This window comes from Pipistrellus kuhlii, unplaced genomic scaffold, assembly GCF_014108245.1.
Source record: "Pipistrellus kuhlii isolate mPipKuh1 unplaced genomic scaffold, mPipKuh1.p scaffold_m20_p_182, whole genome shotgun sequence".
Classification (NCBI taxonomy): Eukaryota; Metazoa; Chordata; class Mammalia; order Chiroptera; family Vespertilionidae; genus Pipistrellus; species Pipistrellus kuhlii.
This window is the reverse complement of record NW_023425496.1, coordinates 21,043-38,830: the sequence shown is the minus strand read 5'-3', so window position 1 is coordinate 38,830 and position 17,788 is coordinate 21,043. Positions and strand designations below refer to the sequence as shown.

Below are 17,788 nucleotides of genomic sequence, written 5' to 3'. Positions count from 1 at the left end.
GCCTGGGGGCGCGGCCCCGCGAGGCCGGCAGAAGGAGCCGAGGGCGCAGCGGGCGGGGCGGGGCCTCCCCTGCGCGTGCGCGCCCACGGCCCGCCGGCGTCAACTAGGGGCGGGGCCTGTACGGGGGGCGGGGCCTGGCTGGGGCTCGGTCCGGCCTCCGCCAGGCCTGGGGGCGGGGCCGACAGGGGGCGAGGCCTGGCCTGGGGCGGGGCCTGTACGGGGGCGGGGCCTGGCTGGGGCTCGGTCCGGCCTCCGCCAGGCCTGGGGGCGGGGCCGGCAGGGGGCGAGGCCTGGTCTGGGGCGGGGCCGGTACGGGGGCGGGGCTTGGCTGGGGCTCGGTCCGGTCTCCGGCAGCCCTGGGGGCGGGGCCGACAGGGGCGGGGCATACAGGGGCGGGGCCAGGCCTGGGCGGGGGCGGGGCCCGGGAGGCCGGCAGAAGGAGCCGCGGGCAGGATGGGCCGGAAGGTGACCGTGGCCACCTGCGCGCTCAACCAGTGGGCTCTGGACTTCGAGGGCAACCTGCACCGGATCCTAAAGAGTGAGCGCAGCCGTACAAGCAGTACAAACGCCCGTTCTTCGGAAAAGTCCGAGGCAGCGGGGGCGGGGGCCGGGGGGCCGGAGGGGCGGGGCCAGGTCCCCCTGGCCGATCGCCGGCCCCGGACACACAGCCCCGCCCGCGGCGGCCACGCGTGTGCGTCCTCCCGGGTGCTGGGGGCGTGTGGGTGCCGGGACACGCGGGGCGCACACCTGGCAGGAAAAGTCTGGTCGCAAGTGCAGAGCGGGGGTGGGGGGTGGATTGGGGCGTTCTCGCCCTCAAATGTCTCTGGGGTCCCACCTGCCATCTGGAGCGGTAGCTGCCCTGGGGGGGAGGGTTATGAAAGGGGAGAGGGTGCTGAGATGTGTCCCACCGTGGGTGGTCCCTGGTGCCGAGGACCTGCCTGGGTGGGCATTGGAGGAGCGCCCAGAGGAAGTGGAGTAGAGCGGAGGAGCTGAGAGATGGGGCGCTGTGGCCAGGCGGTGGGGTCACTTTGAGGGTGAGTCACCCACCTGCCCTGGGCACCCTGCGGGGGGTGGGGGGTGGCCCTGCGGGTTGTGGGCACAAGCTGCTGAGGCTGGAGGGTCGCCAGGGGCAGTAAAAAGGGGACTGGTTTCAGTGGGGACTGGAACCATTTCCCTTCATCCTTTCTATTTTTTTAAAATATATTTTGTTGATTTTTTTTACAGAGAGGAAGAGAGAGGAATAGAGAGTTAGAAACACCGATGAGAGTGAACCATTGATCAGCTGCCTCTTGCACACCCCCTATTGGGGATGTGCCCGTAACCCAGGTACATGCCCTTGACCAGAATCGAACCCGGGACCTTTCAGTCCGCCGACCGACGCTCTATCCACTGAGCCAAACCGGTTTCGGCTGTCCTATTTTCTTCACCAACTGCTGTCCTCTCCTCAGCTCAGAACAGATCTGTGGAGGGATCTGGGGGGGCGCAGAGCCGCCTGCACACAGCGGCCTTGCCGGGCTGTCCTGGGGAGGGGCTGGCTAAGCCGGGTTCATGGTGCAGCCACCCACTGTGCCTCCACGCTGCCGCCTCCCTGCCGGGCGGGGCCTCCCGCCTCGCTGGTTAATGGTCCACCAGGAGCGACTCCTCTGCCCAGGGCCCGCCCAGGGCCGGTCAGCGGGCAGCAATGCCCGTCTCAGGTCTGCAGGTGTGAGCGGTTCGGATGCCCTTCACCTGCCTCGGGGCCAGTGGGTCGCTGGGCGCGTCCTGCGTTGGAGGTTGGGTCTTCTCACGCCTCCTCAGCAGGTGTGGGTGCCCTTGAGTGTGTGGGTGCTGATGTTGGCGGTCCCCCCCCCCCCCCCGTCCATGTAGGCATCGAGATTGCCAAGCAGAAGGGAGCCAGGTACAGGCTGGGCCCAGAGCTGGAAATATGGTGAGAGCAGAGCTCGGGAACACAGTGTGGAGGGGCGGGGGAGGGGTGCAGGGAGGGGGCCGCAGCAGCGCACCTGGGCCACCGGGCGCTCTGACTTGACCGGCCGGTGGGCTGCGTCCCCCTGTCCCCGCCTCACCGTCTGTCCCTCCCTCGGCAGCGGCTATGGGTGCTGGGACCACTATTACGAGTCGGACACCCTCCTGCACTCTCTGCAAGTGCTGGCCGCCCTGCTGGAGGCTCCGGTCACTCAGGACATCATCTGCGACGTGGGCATGTAAGTGCCGACGGCGCGATGACTGGCAGTGCAGGTGGAGGCCCTCAGGTGCAGGTCACATGGGTGCAGGTCCATAGATGGAGGTCACATGGGTGCAGGTCACGGGGGTGGAGGTCCATAGGTGGAGGCCCTCAGGTGCAGGTCACATGGGTGGAGGTCCATAGATGGAGGTCACATGGGTGCAGGTCCATAGATGGAGGTCACATGGGTGCAGGTCCATAGATGGAGGCCCACAGGTGCAGGTCACATGGGTGCAGGTCCATAGATGGAGGCCCACAGGTGCAGGTCACATGGGTGCAGGTCACGGGGGTGGAGGTCCATAGGTGGAGGCCCACAGGTGCAGGTCACATGGGTGCAGGTCACAGGGGTGGAGGTCCATAGGTGGAGGCCCACAGGTGCAGGTCACATGGGTGCAGGTCACGGGGGTGGAGGTCCATAGGTGGAGGCCCACAGGTGCAGGTCACGGGGGTGGAGGTCCATAGGTGGAGGCCCACAGGTGCAGGTCACAGGGTGGGCCCTGGCCTGGGTCTGGGCCACACATTGCTAACAGCCCGCTGGTGGCCCCGGGTCAGCTCTGCCCTGTCTCCATGAACATGGCCGCCTTTGCCCCCCCCTCCCCGGGCATCGGCGTGCCTGCCCCTCCCTCATCCTCCTGTGTGTGACGCTGGCCATGGGTCTCTGAGCGCACGGGTGGGCTGGGTGTTCACGGGGCGCCCTCTCCCCGCAGGCCCGTGATGCACCGTAACGTCCGCTACAACTGCCGGGTGATCTTCCTCAACAGGTGGGCGACGGCTCCGCGGGCTGCGACCGGCCGGGGCGACCCGGGCTCCAGGCGGGTGGGGATGCCAGCGACTCTGCCCTCCGGCCCCCGCCCCTGACTCGGCTCCTGGGGTGTTAGAGAGAGACCCCGGTGAGGTCTGGGCCCTGGGCCCTGGGGAGGGAGGTCAGCCGCAGGAGGGTGGGCTCCCCCCGGCCCCCCGCAGCCCCGTAGCGATGCCCGCCGGGCACCAGCCTCCTCGCCGGGGTGGGCCGTGGCTGCCTCGTGCCGGCCTCGGCCTCAGGAGCACCCCGTCCCGGCTGCAGGCGGATCCTGCTCATCAGACCCAAGATGGCCCTGGCCAACGAAGGGAACTACCGCGAGCTGCGCTGGTTCGCCCCGTGGTCCCGCAGCCGGTGAGTCCGTCCGGCGCAGGTCTGGGCCTCGCCTCCGCGGCTTTTGTTGACCATTTCTGCTGGCTTCAGAGAGGGCGGGAGGGGGCGACGGCATGACCAGCCTCGGTCCCGCCGTCTCCCTGCAGGCAGATGGAGGACTACTTCCTCCCGCGGATGCTCCAGGAGGTGACCAAGCAGGTGAGCTGCGGGAGGAACGCACTCTGGCTCCGCTGCGGCCCTCGGGGTGGACGGGGGCGCAGGTCAGCCACGGTGACAGGACCACGTGAGCCCTCGGCCGTTTCGGACCCGCATGGGCGATTTCCTGGTGTGCCAAGTGCGTGGGCGCGTGGAGGAGGCAGAGGCACTGGGCACCGGGTGGGAGGGTGGGGGAGCCTGGAGGCACCCTGGGCGAGGGAGAGCTGTTGTCAGCGTAACCGTGGTGACGTGGCCCTTTGCGCCCGAGCACATGCCGAGCGGATCCTGTCGCTGCAGCCACGGGAGCTCCGGGCGGCTCCCAGCTCGGCTCCGGCTCCGGCTGCTGGACGTGGGACCAGAGGCCCCGAGGGGAGGGCCGCGCGGAGGGCCCCCATGCCGGCTGGGAGCAGAGCGGCGGCCCCGTGTAGGTCCGGCGACGCGGAGTCCTGGGGCAGCACCGCCCGGACGGCGGCCACGGCCCCTCCCTCGTCCCGCCCGCAGGAAACCGTGCCGTTCGGCGACGCGGTGCTGGCCACGCGGGACACCTGCATCGGCAGCGAGATCTGCGAGGAGCTCTGGACGCCCCAGAGGTCAGCTCGCCGCCTCCCGTCCCCGGAGCCCGGCCCTGCCTGGCCGGCGGGGGCTCGGGCTGGTGACCGTCCGGAGCCCGGTCTTGGGCCGAGGAGACAGGAGACGCCTGGGAGCTTGCAGGCTGGGGGGCGGGCTGGGGGGCGGATTGGGGGGCGGGCTGGGGGGCGGATTGGGGGGGCGGGCTGAGGGGGTTGGGCTGGGGGGCGGATTAGGGGTCGGGGTGGGGTCGGGCTGAGGGTCAGGCTGGGGGGCGGATTGGGGGTGGGCTGGGGGTCGGGCTGGGGGGGTAGGGCTGGGGAGCGGATTGGGGGGGATGGGGGGCGGATTGGGGGGGATGGGGGGCGGATTGGGGGGGCGGGCTGAGGGGCGGATTGGGGGTGGGGCTGAGGGGCGGATTGGGGGTCGTGCTGGGGGGGTGGGGCTGAGGGGCGGATTGGGGGGTCGGGCTGAGGGGCGGATTGGGGGGGCGCGCTGGGGGGCGGATTGGGGGTGGGGCTGAGGGGCGGATTGGGGGTCGGGCTGGGGGCACGGCGGTCTCTACCCCCTCACCGGCTCCGCCCGCAGCCCGCACATCGCCATGGGCCTGGACGGCGTGGAGATCTTCACCAACGCCTCCGGCAGCCACCACGTGCTGCGCAAGGCCCACGCCCGGGTGGACCTGGTCACCATGGCCACCGCCAAGGTGGGCACCGCCGGGCGCTGCGTCTCACTCTCACCCGGTCCCGGTGCCTGGCACAGGCGTGGCCCACACACAAGGGCCACTCGGTCCTGCTGCTGCGGCCGGCGCTCGGCAAGCGGCCTGGCGCCTCGGCGGGGGCCACCGGCCCGGCGCGTTCAGCCCTGGAACCAGCCCTGCCAGGCCGGCCGGGACGTCCCCTCTGGAGCGGGGCCGGGCACACCTCCCCCTCCCGCCCTCACCCCCGCCTCCCTCTCCCTCCCGCCCTCCCCCCCAGCCTCCCCCTCCCGCCCTCACCCCCGCCTCCCCCTCCCGCCCTCCCCCCCCCGCCTCCCCCTCCCGCCCTCACCCCCCCCCCCGCCTCCCCTCCCGCCCTCCCCCCCTGGCCTCCCCCTCCCGCCCTCACCCCCGGCCTCCCCCTCCCGCCCTCACCCTCGGCCTCCCCCTCCCGCCCTTCCCCCCCCCCCCCCCCGGCCTCCCCCTCCCGCCCTGCCCCCCGCCTCCCCCTCCCGCCCTTCCCCCCCCCGGCCTCCCCCTCCCCCCCTCCCCCCCACCTCCCCCTCCCGCCCTCCCCCCCGCCTCCCCCTCCCGCCCTCCCCCCGGCCTCCCCCTCCCGCCCTCCTCCTCGGCCTCCCCCCCCCGCCCCTCCTCCCGCCCTCCCCCCCGGCCTCCCCCTCCCCCATCCCCCCCGCCTCCCCCTCCAGCCCTCCCCCCCGGCCTCCCCCTCCCCCCTCCCCCCCGCCTCCCCCTCCCGCCCTCCCCCCCGCCTCCCCCTCCCGCCCTCCCCCCGGCCTCCCCCTCCCGCCCTCCTCCTCGGCCTCCCCCTCCCGCCCTCCCCCCCCCCGCCCTCCCCCCCCGGCCTCCCCCTCCCGCCCTCCCTCCCACCCGGCCTCCCCCCCCCCGCCCTCCCCCCCACCCGGCCTCCCCCTCCCGCCCCCCCCCGGCCTCCCCCTCCCGCCCTCCCCCCCACCCAGCCTCCCCCCCACCCGGCCTCCCCCCCCCCGCCCTCCCCCCCACCCGGCCTCCCCCTCTCACCCCCCCCCCGCCTCCCCCTCCCGCCCTCCCCCCTCCCCCCACTGGTGCTTCGGGACAAGTGACGGGGGTGGGGAGCGGGGCTGAGCCATTGGCCGTTGGCTCTGTGGTGGAACTGGGGACCACCCACACATTTACTCTTTTTTTAAAAATATATTTTATTGATTTTTTACAGAGAAGAAAGGAGAGGGATAGAGAGTTAGAAACATAGATGAGAGAGAAACATCAGTCAGCTGCCTCTTGCACACCCCTCACCGGGGATGTGCCTGCAAACCAAGGCCCATGCCCTTGACCGGAATCGAACCCGGGACCTTGCATTCCGCAAGTCGAGGCTCTATCCACTGAGCCACACGGGTTTGGCGCGTTTACTCTTTAAAAAAAAAATGTCTTCTTTGGTCTTTAGAGAGAAACGGAGAGAGAGACAGACATTGATGAGAGAGATACGTCATTGATTAGCTGCCTCCTGCACGCCCCTCCTGGGGGCGGAGCCCACAGCCCGCGCACCTGCTCGACGGGGAGCCCTCTCGGTCCGAGGGGGACGCCCGTGGCCGGGCCACTGCCTCTTGCTGGCGACGGAGGCCGTGCGTCGGGTGGCTGGCGGGACAGGGTGCCTCAGCCGAGCTGGGTCAGGACCTCGGCTTTGACACGGGGTCTGTCTGCCCGGCACCTCCGTGTCCCTCCTGAGTGGGAGGGCCAGCGCCCTGGGGGGCTGGGGGGGAGCATGGACGCTCACGTCCCGCCGGGGGCCCTGGCTAGTGCGGGTGGCCGCAGGCTGTGGGCTCCTGTGCGCGTTTTCTGCCGCGGACACGGCCGTGGGCGGGCGGGGTCTGCAGGCTGCGGCCGGGGGCTCCTGTGCGCGTTGGTGGGCGCGGGCGAGGTCTGCCGCCTGCGGGCGGGGCGGCCACGCACCGGCCTCGCTGACCGCCGGCCTGCCCGCAGAACGGCGGCATCTACCTGCTGGCCAATCAGAAGGGCTGCGACGGCGACCGGCTGTACTACGACGGCTGCGCCATGATCGCCATGAACGGCGCGGTGTTCGCGCAGGGCGCCCAGTTCTCGCTGGAGGACGTGGTGAGAGCCGCGGGCCCTCCCCGTCGGTGCTTGTCTCCCCACAGCCGGGCTGTCCGGTGGGGCCCGGGGGGGGGGGTCTGCCTGGCGGTTCCCCTCCACCCGCTGCACCTGCCCTGCAGGCCCCCCAGGGCGCCCCGAGCGGCTGTGGGAGGAGGAGGCTCTGTAGTGACCAGGGGTGACCTGTCCTCCCCCCCGGCCTGTGGCGGGCGGTTTGGGGGACGGAAGCGCTGGGGGCGGTTCGAGGCGGGAGGCAGGTGGAAAGGCCTGAGGGCTGTCCTCCCGCCTCCCCGTGCGAGGGACCGCGGCTGTGATTGCCGGAACAGACGGACCTCAGTGCCCAGGACCCCACGGCTCTGCGCCGTCCGGGCCACAGCCCCCCTGCCCTGGGCGCCCGTTCGCTCCCAGGGACAGGGAGCGGCCCCAGGCCTCACCGTCCTCCCCTGCAGGAGGTCCTCACCGCCACGCTGGACCTGGAGGACGTCAGGAGCTACCGGGCCGAGGTGTCCTCCCGGAACCTGGCGGTGCGTGGGCCTCGCGGGGCGGGGCGTGGGCGTCTGAGGGGCGGGGCGTGGGCCTCCGAGGGGGCGGGGCGTGGGCGTCTGAGGGGGCGGAGCGTGGGCGTCTGAGGAGGCGGGGCGTGGGCGTCTGAGGGGGCGGGGCGTGGGCCTCGCGGGGCGGGGCGTGGGCGTCTGAGGGGGCGGGGCGTGAGCCTCGCAGGGCGGGGCGTGGGCCTCGCGGGGCGGGGCGTGGGCGTCTGAGGGGGCGGAGCGCGGGCGTCTGAGGGGGCGGGGCGTGGGCGTCTGAGGGGGCGGGGCGTGGGCGTCTGAGGGCGGGGCGTGGGCCTCGCGGGGCGGGGCGTGGGCGTCTGAGGGGGCGGGGCGTGAGCCTCGCAGGGCGGGGCGTGGGCGTCTGAGGGGGCGGGGCGTGGGCGTCTGAGGGGGCGGGGCGTGGGCCTCGCGGGGCGGGGAGTGGGCGTCTGAGGGGGCGGGGCGTGGACCTCGCGGGGCGGGGCGTGGGCGTCTGAGGGGGCGGAGCGTGGGCGTCTGAGGGGGCGGAGCGTGGGCGTCTGAGGGGGCGGGACGTGGGCCTCGCGGGGCAGGGCGTGGGCGTCTGACGGGGCGGGGCCTGGGCGCCTTGCCGGGCCGTGCGTGGGTGCGTTGATTCCCACACTGTGCACAGCTCTCTGACCCAGCACGGTCCGTGGTTTGGTGTATTCGTGCATAGACTGTGCAGCCATCACCACATCCAGGGTTAGAATGTTTATTTTCTTTTTCTTTTAAAAATATATTTTATTGACTTTTTACAGAGAGGAAGGAGAGGGATAGAGAGTTAGAAACATCGATGAGAGAGAAACATCCATCAGCTGCCTCCTGCACATCCCCACCTGGGGATGTGCCCGCAACCAAGGTACATGCCCCTGAACGGAATGGAACCTGGGACCTTTCAGTCCGCAGGCCGACGCTCTATCCACTGAGCCAAACCGGTTTCGGCCATTTCTTTTTTTTAACTTACATTCTTTGTTTACAGTATTACGTAAGTCTCCTTTCCCCCTACTGACCTCTCCCCGGCCGCTCCTGACCCCCATTTCTTTCTTAAAAAACTTATTTGTATTGATGTCAGAGAGGAAGGGAGAAGGGAGAGAGAATCATTGATCGGCTGCCTCCTGCATGACCCACACTGGGATGGAGCCCGCAACCCGGGCCTGTGCCCTGACCGGGATCGAACCCTGACCTCCTGGTTCTGAGGTCAGTGCTCAGCCCCACCGTTAGGGCTGGGACATGATCCCTGACCCTGCACTGCGCCCGCCCTGGCCATCTGCCTCCGGCCGTGGCTCTGGGTCCGGGCAGCGGGCGGAGGCCGCGCCGTGTGCTGGGCCGGCTTCCCACGGGGCGGGCTGCGCCCACGCTCCGTGCACGTGGCGGGCTCCACGCCTCCTGCTGGCTGAGGACGGCCAGGGCGGACGGACGGCCTGTGCCCCTCGTCCTGGGCCGGCCCGTGGCCTGCTCCCAGGTTGTGTGCGGATGACCGTGCGCCGGGAGCTCGGCCCCGGGGCTCCCGGCTGTGGCCGCCCAGAGCGCTGGCTCACGGGCCTTCCCCGGTCCGCCCTCCTGCACCCTCACCGGGCGCGGGGCCCAGGGCCGTCCCGCACCTCCCGCCGCCCTGTGCGGGCGCCTCTCCGCTGAGGCGTGGGGGGGGGAAGGGTCTCCCTGCGGCCGAGTGCGTCCCACGGCGGGCGGAGTCCACGCTGCCCTGCGGGGCCCTGAGCGGGCGCCGGGTCACCATCCGCCTGACCACCCCAGGCCAGCAGGGCGAGCCCCTACCCCCGCGTGAAGGTGGACTTCGCCCTCTCCTGCCACGAGGACCTGCTGCAGCCGCTGTCGGAGCCGGTGGAGTGGAAGTACCACAGCGTGGGCGAGGAGATCAGGTGGGCGGGGAGATCAGGTGGGCGGGGAGGTCAGGTGGGTGAGGTCAGGTGGGCGGGGAGGTCAGGTGGGCGGGGAGATCAGGTGGGTGAGGTCAGGTGGGCGAGGAGATCAGGTGGGCGGGGAGGTCAGGTGGGCGGGGAGGTCAGGTGGGTGAGGTCAGGTGGGCGGGGAGGTCAGGTGGGTGAGGTCAGGTGGGCGGGGAGATCAGGTGGGCGGGGAGGTTAGGTGGGTGAGGTCAGGTGGGCGAGGAGATCAGGTGGGCGGGGAGGTCAGGTGGGCGGGGAGGTCAGGTGGGCGGGGAGATCAGGTGGGCGAGGAGATCAGGTGGGCGGGGAGGTCAGGTGGGCGAGGAGATCAGGTGGGCGGGGAGATCAGGTGGGCGAGGAGATCAGGTGGGCGGGGAGGTCAGGTGGGTGAGGTCAGGTGGGCGGGGAGGTCAGGTGGGCGGGGAGGTCAGGTGGGCGGGGAGATCAGGTGGGCGGGGAGGTCAAGTGGGCGGGGAGATCAGGTGGGCGGGGAGATCAGGTGGGCGAGGAGATCAGGTGGGCGGGGAGGTCAGGTGGGCGAGGAGATCAGGTGGGCGGGGAGGTCAGGTGGGTGAGGAGGTCAGGTGGGCGGGGCTGTGGAGCCCTTGGTTCGGGGTACGCCTCGCACTGTGGGGCCCACAGTGTGGATGCTGCAGCCACAGCACCTGGGCCACCCCAGCTCTGAGTGAGCTCCCCTGAGACCTCGGGACAAAGGCCTGTGTGCTCCCTTCGGCGTCTCAGTTTCTCCATTTCAAAACGGGGCAATGGCAGCACCCCCCTGGCCAGGGCTGTTTCGAGACTAAAAATCCACCAGTTCAGTGAGGGGCTCAGTCAGACCAGGTCCACAGGGCCCAGCGCTGCAGGCGGGTCTCCCTGACCCACCTCCCCCAGGCACCCCCCCCCGGACCCCCTCAGGCACCTGCCTTCCCCCCCACCCCCCAGGCACCCCCCCCGGACCCCCTCAGGCACCTGCCTTCCCCCCCACCCCCCAGGCACCTCCCCCCCCGGACCCCCTCAGGCACCTGCCTTCCCCCCCACCCCCCAGGCACCAAACCCCAAACCTAACTCCGTGTGCTCCCCAGCCTCGGACCCGCTTGCTGGCTCTGGGATTTCTTAAGACGAAGCCAACAGGTGAGACCTGGGGCCGCGCTGCTGCTCACTGGTTTGTGTCCACCCTTCAGGCCGGTGGTTTGTTGTCAGGCTGTTTCCTTTAGACGCATATTTACTATGTTTCAAATTTTAATACACTTTTTGTTTTATTGAAGGGAGAGGGAGAGAATCACGGGTCGGCTGCCTCCTGCACGCCCCCTAGTGGGGATCGAGCCTATACCCCTGGCCTGTGCCCTGACCAGGAATCAGACTCTGGTTTCCTGGTTCATAGGTCAAAGCTCAACCCCTGAGCCGGCCTGATGTTTGGTTTCTAAGCGCAGCGCACGCCGGCGTGTCCGTGGGACGGGGCTGGAGCTCGGTCTGTGCGGGCAGGCCAGGCTCGGAGGCTGGGCCCCACGTGGCCAGCTCTGGGCCGGCCGTCTCCGATGCCCGAGGCGTCCACCCTGGCCGCTCCCCCGCGGAAGGCCTGCCCCTGGGGCCCCCGTGGGGTGCGGGCCCCCGGGCAGTTTTGTGGGTGCTGGTCGAGGCTGGCGGGGGTTGGGGGGTGGGGGGCGTGGGAGGTGGGAATGAGGCTGGGTGCCGCGTCCCCTGGCCCAGCTCAGGCGGTCTGCTGGGCCCTTGCAGGCGGGGTTCTTCCTGCCCCTGAGTGGCGGCCTGGACAGCGCGGCCACCGCCTGCCTCGTCCACTCCATGTGCCACCAGGTCTGCGAGGCCGTGCGGAGCGGAAGTAGGTGGCCCCTGTGGCTGAGGGAGGCGGGGATGGGGAAGGGCTGGGCCCGAGCTCCCTGCCCGTGGGCGGGGCCGGAGAACCAGGGCCCGGAACGCAGGGGGCTGGGCTGACGCGCTGAGCCGTCCCAGCGCCCGGCCGCGGCCAGCAGGCCGTCCAGGTCCCGGCTGGTCCTGGCCCGTGTGCTGCCCACGGCCCAGTCGCCGGCCGAGCTGTGTCGGCGTCTTTCAGATCCCGAGGTGCTGGCCGACGTCCGGGCGCTGGTGGGCGAGGCCGGCTACGCCCCCCAGGACGCCCGTGAGCTGTGCGGCCGCCTGCTGACCACCTGCTACATGGCCAGCGAGAACTCCTCCCGGGAGACCCGCGACCGGGCCCAGGAGCTGGCGCAGCAGATCGGGAGGTGAGGGGTCACGGCGGCCGCCGGGGCCGCGCCCACGTCCAGCGAACACGCTCCAGGGCCGAGCGGTCACTGCCTCGCAGTCTGAGCCGGTCCCGGAGCCCGGCTGTCCCTGTCCCCGCCCCTTCCCGCCCTCGGCCCTGCGTCCCCTGTGCCCGGGGAGGGCCCCGAGCGGGACCGTCCTCTCCCAGGGCCCCCTGACGCCCCATGTGACCCGCAGGCAGAGCCAGAGGGACGGGGTGGACGAGGAGGCCTCAGGCTGGACGAGGGGGGAGACAGCTGGGGCCCAGGGTCTCCTTTGGGGTGATGGAAAGTTCTGGAGACAGGTGGTGACTGCACAGCACTGCGGACGCACCATGTGCCACTGAGCCCTGCAATTGTAATGGTCGGCGTGATTGTGCGCTGTGTGTGCTTCGCTGCATGCACAGGCATACGCGCCCCTCACGGCCACTCTCACACTCACTGCTAACACTCGTGCAAACGCCCCTCATGCCCGCCCTACACATGTGCACGCGCCCCGCACACACGTGCACACGCCCCTCACGCCCGCCCTACACACGTGCACGCGCCCCGCACACACGTGCACACGCCCCTCACGCCCGCCCTACACACGTGCACGCGCCCCGCACACGTGCACACGCCCCTCACGCCCGCCCTACACATGTGCACGCGCCCCGCACACGCGTGCACACGCCCCTCACGCCCACTCTCACACTCACTGCTAACACACGTGCACACGCCCCTCACGCCCGCCCTACACACGTGCACGCGCCCCGCACACACGTGCACACGCCCCTCACGCCCACTCTCACACTCACTGCTAACACACGTGCAAACGCCCCTAACGCCCGCCCTACACACGTGCACGCGCCCCGCACACACGTGCACACGCCCCTCACGCCCGCCCTACACACGTGCACGCGCCCCGCACACGCGTGCACACGCCCCTCACGCCCGCCCTACACACGTGCACGCGCCCCGCACACGCGTGCACACGCCCCTCACGCCCGCCCTACACACGTGCACGCGCCCCGCACACGCGTGCACACGCCCCTCACGCCCGCCCTACACACGTGCACGGGCCCCGCACACGCGTGCACACGCCCCTCACGCCCGCCCTACACACGTGCACGGGCCCCGCACACGCGTGCACACGCCCCTCACGCCCGCCTCGCCTGCAGCCACCACATCGGCCTCAGCATCGCTCCCGCGGTGACGGCGGTCCTGGGCATCTTCAGCCTGGTGACCGGGAGGAGGCCTCTGTTCGCGGTGCATGGCGGCAGCAGCAAGGAGAACCTGGCCCTGCAGAACGTGCAGGTGCGCCCCCCCCCCCATCCACCCCTGCCCCCCCATCCCCCGCGGGGCCCGGGGAGCCCCGGGGACACTGACCACACGGCCTCCTGGTCAGGGCCCGGCTGGCGTGTGCCCGTGTGTGAGCGTGTAAGAGTCAGGGTGTACACAGCAGGCATGTGAGTGTAAGTGTGCAAGAGTAAGCAAGTCTGAGGGGGTGGGTGGGTGAAGGTGTGTGTGAGCAAACCATGTGAGTTGGAAAGTGTGCGAGTGTGAGTGTGCATGTGGGTTGTGAGCATGTGAGTGCACGAGGGTGTGTGCACAGGTGTGGATGCATGGGTGTGAATCGACACGTGTGCGTGTGAGATGTGAGTGCGCACGGTGTGTGTGTGTACAGTGTGTGTGTGTGCTCAGTGTGTGTACAGTGTGTGTGTGCACGGTGTGAGTGTGTGTTCTGCATCCTCGCTGAGGGGCTGCCTCGGGGAGCCGGCGCCGGTCGCTGTGCTGAGCTCGCGGCTCGGAGCGGCCTCTCCGTCCCCTCTGCCGGGCGTGCGGCCTCCGCTCCCCACCGACTGCCGGCCTGGGCTCCGAGCTCCGGGCTCCGGGCTTCCGCCCCTGACTCGCCCTGCCGAGCGCCCGGGGCCCCGCGGAGACGGCGGCTCAGGAGCCGGCAGCCGCCCTCCCGGAGCCAGGCGCCTCCACGGAGCTGTGCTGGGACGTGTGAGGCCGCCGCCCGCCCGTGCCCACGGTGCCCCTCCCCCCGCAGGCGCGGCTCCGGATGGTGGTCGCCTACCTTTTCGCTCAGCTGAGCCTCTGGGCCCGGGGCGCCCCCGGGGGGCTGCTGGTGCTGGGCTCTGCCAACGTGGACGAGAGGTGTGTGCCCGCGGGCGTGGCCAGGGGCCTGGGCACCCAGCTCTGGGGGCAGGTGCTGCCCAGCGGCGCGCCCACCGCCTCTGCCGACTGAGGTGCATGGCGGGGGCGGGGCAGGGTGCCGAGTCCTGGCTCCACGGCCCCCGGAGAGGCCGGGCCCCCCACGCAGGGGGCTGCACCCCTCGGGGCGGCCGCACGGACCCCCATTCTCCCGCGCAGCCTCCTGGGCTACCTGACCAAGTACGACTGCTCCAGCGCCGACATCAACCCCATCGGCGGCGTCAGCAAGACGGACCTGCGCGCCTTTGTCCAGTTCTACGCCGAGCGCTGCCAGCTGCCTGCCCTGCGGCGGTGGGTCCCCCGCCCAGGCCCGAGCCCGAGCCCGGAGCTGGCACATGGGACGTCCCGCGAGGCCCTGGCCTCCTTGTCTCTCTGCCGCCCAATCAGGCACCCCCTGCGCTCTCCGTCCCTCCGTCCGTCCCTCCGTCCGTCCCTCGGTCCCGGCTGAGTGGGGGGCCTGGCGGTACCGTTGACCTGTTGGCGTCCGGCCGCCCTGACGCTCCTGTGTCTTGTCCCAGCATCCTGGCCGCCCCGGCCACCGCCGAGCTGGAGCCCCTGGCCGACGGACAGGTGTCCCAGACGGACGAGGTAACGTGTGACCTCCGTGTCCTCTGTGGCCACGCCCGTCTCCTGCCCCCTCCCGTCTCCGAGGAGGACGCTCCTGGGTTAGGGTCCACCTCAGACCCAGGCGTCTCTCCCAAGATGCTTCATTGCACCTGCAGGCCTCCCTGCGATAAACTGTGTGCAGGCCCCGGGCGCAGGGCGAGGGGCCACAGCACCAGCCTCCACGCCACATGCCTGGCGCGTCCTTTTAACTTGTACTTTTCAAAAAGGTTTTTTTATCGATGTCAGAGAGGAAGGAAGAGGGGGAGAGAGGAACATCAGTGAGGAGGGAGAATCATGGATCGGCTGCGTCCTGTACACGCCCCCCACTGGGGATGGAGCCCCCCACCCAGGCTTGTGCCCGACCGGAATCAAACCCAGGACCCTGCAGCCAACACTCTACCTACTGAGGCGTCTTCCAATTTTCAGAATTAATTGGAGAGGGAGAAGGAGAGGGAGAGAGAAACGGGTTTGTGTTCCATTCTAAGTGTTCACGGTTGACTCCGTGCGTGCCCTGATGGGGGATCGAACCACAACCGTGGAGCATGGGGACTTCGCTCTAACCACTGAGCCCCCGGCCCGTCCTGCTTCCTGAACGTGCCTCCTGCTGGGCCGTCGGTGTTGGGACCGAGGCCTGGGCGCTCCTGGCCTGGGGGAGCCCCGCCCAGCCCGGCACCTGACCCTGACCCGCCCGCCCGCGCCCGCGCCCGCAGGAGGACATGGGGATGACGTACGCCGAGCTGTCGGTCTACGGGAGGCTCCGGAAGATCGCCAAGGCCGGCCCCTTCAGCATGTTCTGCAAACTCCTCCACCTGTGGAAGGATGTCTGCACCCCCCGACAGGTACCCCCTCTGATAGGTACCCCCCCGACAAGTACCCCCCCCACGGGTACCCCCCGACGGGTTACCCCCTCCCCAACGGGTAAACGCCCCCGGACAGGTATCCCCCACAACCGGTAACCCCCCCGACAAGTACCCCCCCGGACGGGTAAACGCCCCCCCGACAAGTACCCCCCACCCCGACGGGTTCCCCCCGGGGCAGGGGCGGCAGGTGGTCACCTGGCAGCGGCGGGTGTGACGGGCAGGACAAGTGGGAGCTTAAACCAGGACGCTCTGCCTCACTGACACCGTCCGGTCCCAAGCGCCACCGTGGGGCCTCCCTCGTCCCTGCCCGGCCCCGGCCCCGGCCCGCCTCCCCGCCCCCCGTGGGGAGAGTGCTGGCCGTGGTCGGAGCATCGCTGCTCCCCAAGCCCGGTCCCCCAGCACCCGGTCCCCCAGCACCCGGCCCCCCAGCACCCGGCCCCCCAGCACCCGGCCCCCCAGCACCCGGTCCCCCAAACCCGGTCCCCCAAACCCGGTCCCCCAGCACCCGGCCCCCCAGCACCCGGTCCCCCAAACCCGGCCCCCCAGCACCTGGCCCCCCAGCACCCGGTCCCCCAGCACCCGGTCCCCCAGCACCCGGCCCCCCAGCACCCGGTCCCCCAGCACCCGGTCCCCCAAACCCGGCCCCCCAGCACCCGGCCCCCCAGCACCCGGTCCCCCAGCACCCGGTCCCCCAGCACCCGGCCCCCCAGCACCCGGTCCCCCAAACCCGGCCCCCCAGCACCCGGCCCCCCAGCACCCGGCCCCCCAGCACCCGGTCCCCCAGCACCCGGCCCCCCAGCACCCGGCCCCCCAGCACCCGGTCCCCCAAACCCGGCCCCCCAGCACCCGGTCCCCCAGCACCCGGTCCCCCAAACCCGGTCCCCCAGCACCCGGCCCACCAGCACCCGGTCCCCCAAACCTGGCCCCCCAGCACCCGGCCCCCCAGCACCCGGCCCCCCAGCACCCGGTCCCCCAGCACCCGGTCCCCCAAACCCGGCCCCCCAGCACCCGGCCCCCCAGCACCCGGTCCCCCAGCACCCGGCCCCCCAGCACCCGGCCCCCCAAACCCGGCCCCCCAGCACCCGGCCCCCCAAACCCGGCCCCCCAGCACCCGGCCCCCCAGCACCCGGCCCCGCAGCACCCGGTTCCCCAGCACCCGGTCCCCCAAACCCGGGCAGCCGGTGGCCGGGCTCCGGCACCGCTCAGCGCTCCGCCTGCTGTGGGGCCGCGTGGTGACGGCTCAGCCCGCCCGCCCGCCGAGGGGAGTGCCGGGGTGTGTGAGTGTGTGTCTGTGTGAGTGTGTGTCTGTGTGAGTGTGTGTCTGTGTGAGTGTGTGTCTGTCTATGTGAGTGTGTGTCTGTGTGAGTGTGTGTCTGTGTAAGTGTCTGTCTGTGTGAGTGTGTGTCTGTGTGAGTGTGTGTCTGTGTGAGTGTGTGTCTGTGTGAGTGTGTGTCTGTGTGAGTGTGTGTGTGTGTGAGTGTGTGTGTGTGTGTGAGTGTGTGTCTGTGTGAGTGTGTGTCTGTGTGAGTGTGTGTCTGTGTGAGTGTGTGTCTGTGTGTGCTGGGACAGAGGTCAGCGGGGGCCGCCCGGGTGACGCGCCGCCGGCCTCCCGCCCGCCAGGTGGCCGACAAGGTGAGGCGCTTCTTCTCCAAGTACGCCGTGAACAGGCACAAGATGACCACGCTCACGCCCGCCTACCACGCCGAGAGCTACAGCCCCGATGACAACAGGTTCGACCTGCGGCCCTTCCTCTACCACGTGGGCTGGCCCTGGCAGTTCCGCTGCATCGAGAACCAGGTGAGCACCGGCGAGGCCGGGGCCGGCACCACGGCCGCCTCGGAGCCGCTGAGGCCCAGGGCCCGGCACCACGGCCGCCTCGGAGCCACTGACCGGGGCCGGCACCACGGCCGCCTCGGAGCCGCCGAGGCCCGGGGCCCGCACTCTGCACCCTCGGAGCCGCTGAGGCCGGGGCCCGCACTCTGCACCCTCGGAGCCGCTGAGGCCCGGGGCCCGCACTCTGCACCCTCGGAGCCGCTGAGGCCCGGGGCCCGCACTCTGCCGCCCTCGGAGCCGCTGAGGCTGGGGGCCCGCACTCTGCCGCCCTCGGAGCCGCTGAGGCTGGGGGCCCGGCACCACGGCCGCCTCGGAGCCGCCGAGGCCCGGGGCCCGCACTCTGCCGCCTCGGAGCCGCTGAGGCCCGGGGCCCGCGTTCGGCACGCGCGGTCTGGGCTGCTGAGTTCCCGGTGTCACGTCCCCCAGAACGAGCGGCCGGCCCTCCTCCAGGTGCTGCAGCTGGAGCGGAGGGAGCGGCAGGAGCTGGACGGCGTGGACTGACTGGCCCGGCCCGCGTGGAGGGCCCTCGCTGCCAGGATCCCACGGGGCGGCCGCCTCGCTGGTGACCTTGAGCGGGAGCCCAGCCTCTCCCTGCCCCGGGCAGGGGAGTGTCAGCAAGTCTCGTTTCACGGGAGAGGGGTCTCTAAGTCTGTTCCTTAAATAAA

At 71.1% G+C, this 17,788-nt stretch overlaps 2 protein-coding genes across 2 annotated transcripts in view; one reads left to right on the top strand and one right to left on the bottom strand.

Annotated features, from left to right (window-relative positions):
• The window catches only part of DHCR7 (7-dehydrocholesterol reductase), a 22,891-nt gene extending 21,455 nt beyond the window's left edge, over positions 1–1,436 (bottom strand). Inside the window, exon 1 of the mRNA XM_036443153.2 lies at positions 1,432–1,436. The gene's annotated coding sequence lies outside the window, so the exon portion shown is untranslated. The remainder of the gene's footprint in view (positions 1–1,431) is intronic.
• Positions 397–17,788, top strand: NADSYN1 (NAD synthetase 1). Its single transcript, XM_036443151.2, has 21 exons — positions 397–538; positions 1,867–1,927; positions 2,085–2,201; positions 2,929–2,982; positions 3,285–3,374; positions 3,500–3,551; positions 4,050–4,138; positions 4,704–4,821; positions 6,787–6,918; positions 7,365–7,439; positions 9,219–9,343; positions 10,453–10,501; positions 11,105–11,207; positions 11,439–11,607; positions 12,786–12,921; positions 13,661–13,767; positions 13,984–14,115; positions 14,343–14,412; positions 15,141–15,269; positions 16,911–17,087; positions 17,574–17,788. Exons 1-21 carry the CDS (start codon positions 454–456, stop codon positions 17,622–17,624), a joined length of 2,121 nt encoding a protein of 706 aa, XP_036299044.1. The 5' UTR covers positions 397–453; the 3' UTR covers positions 17,625–17,788.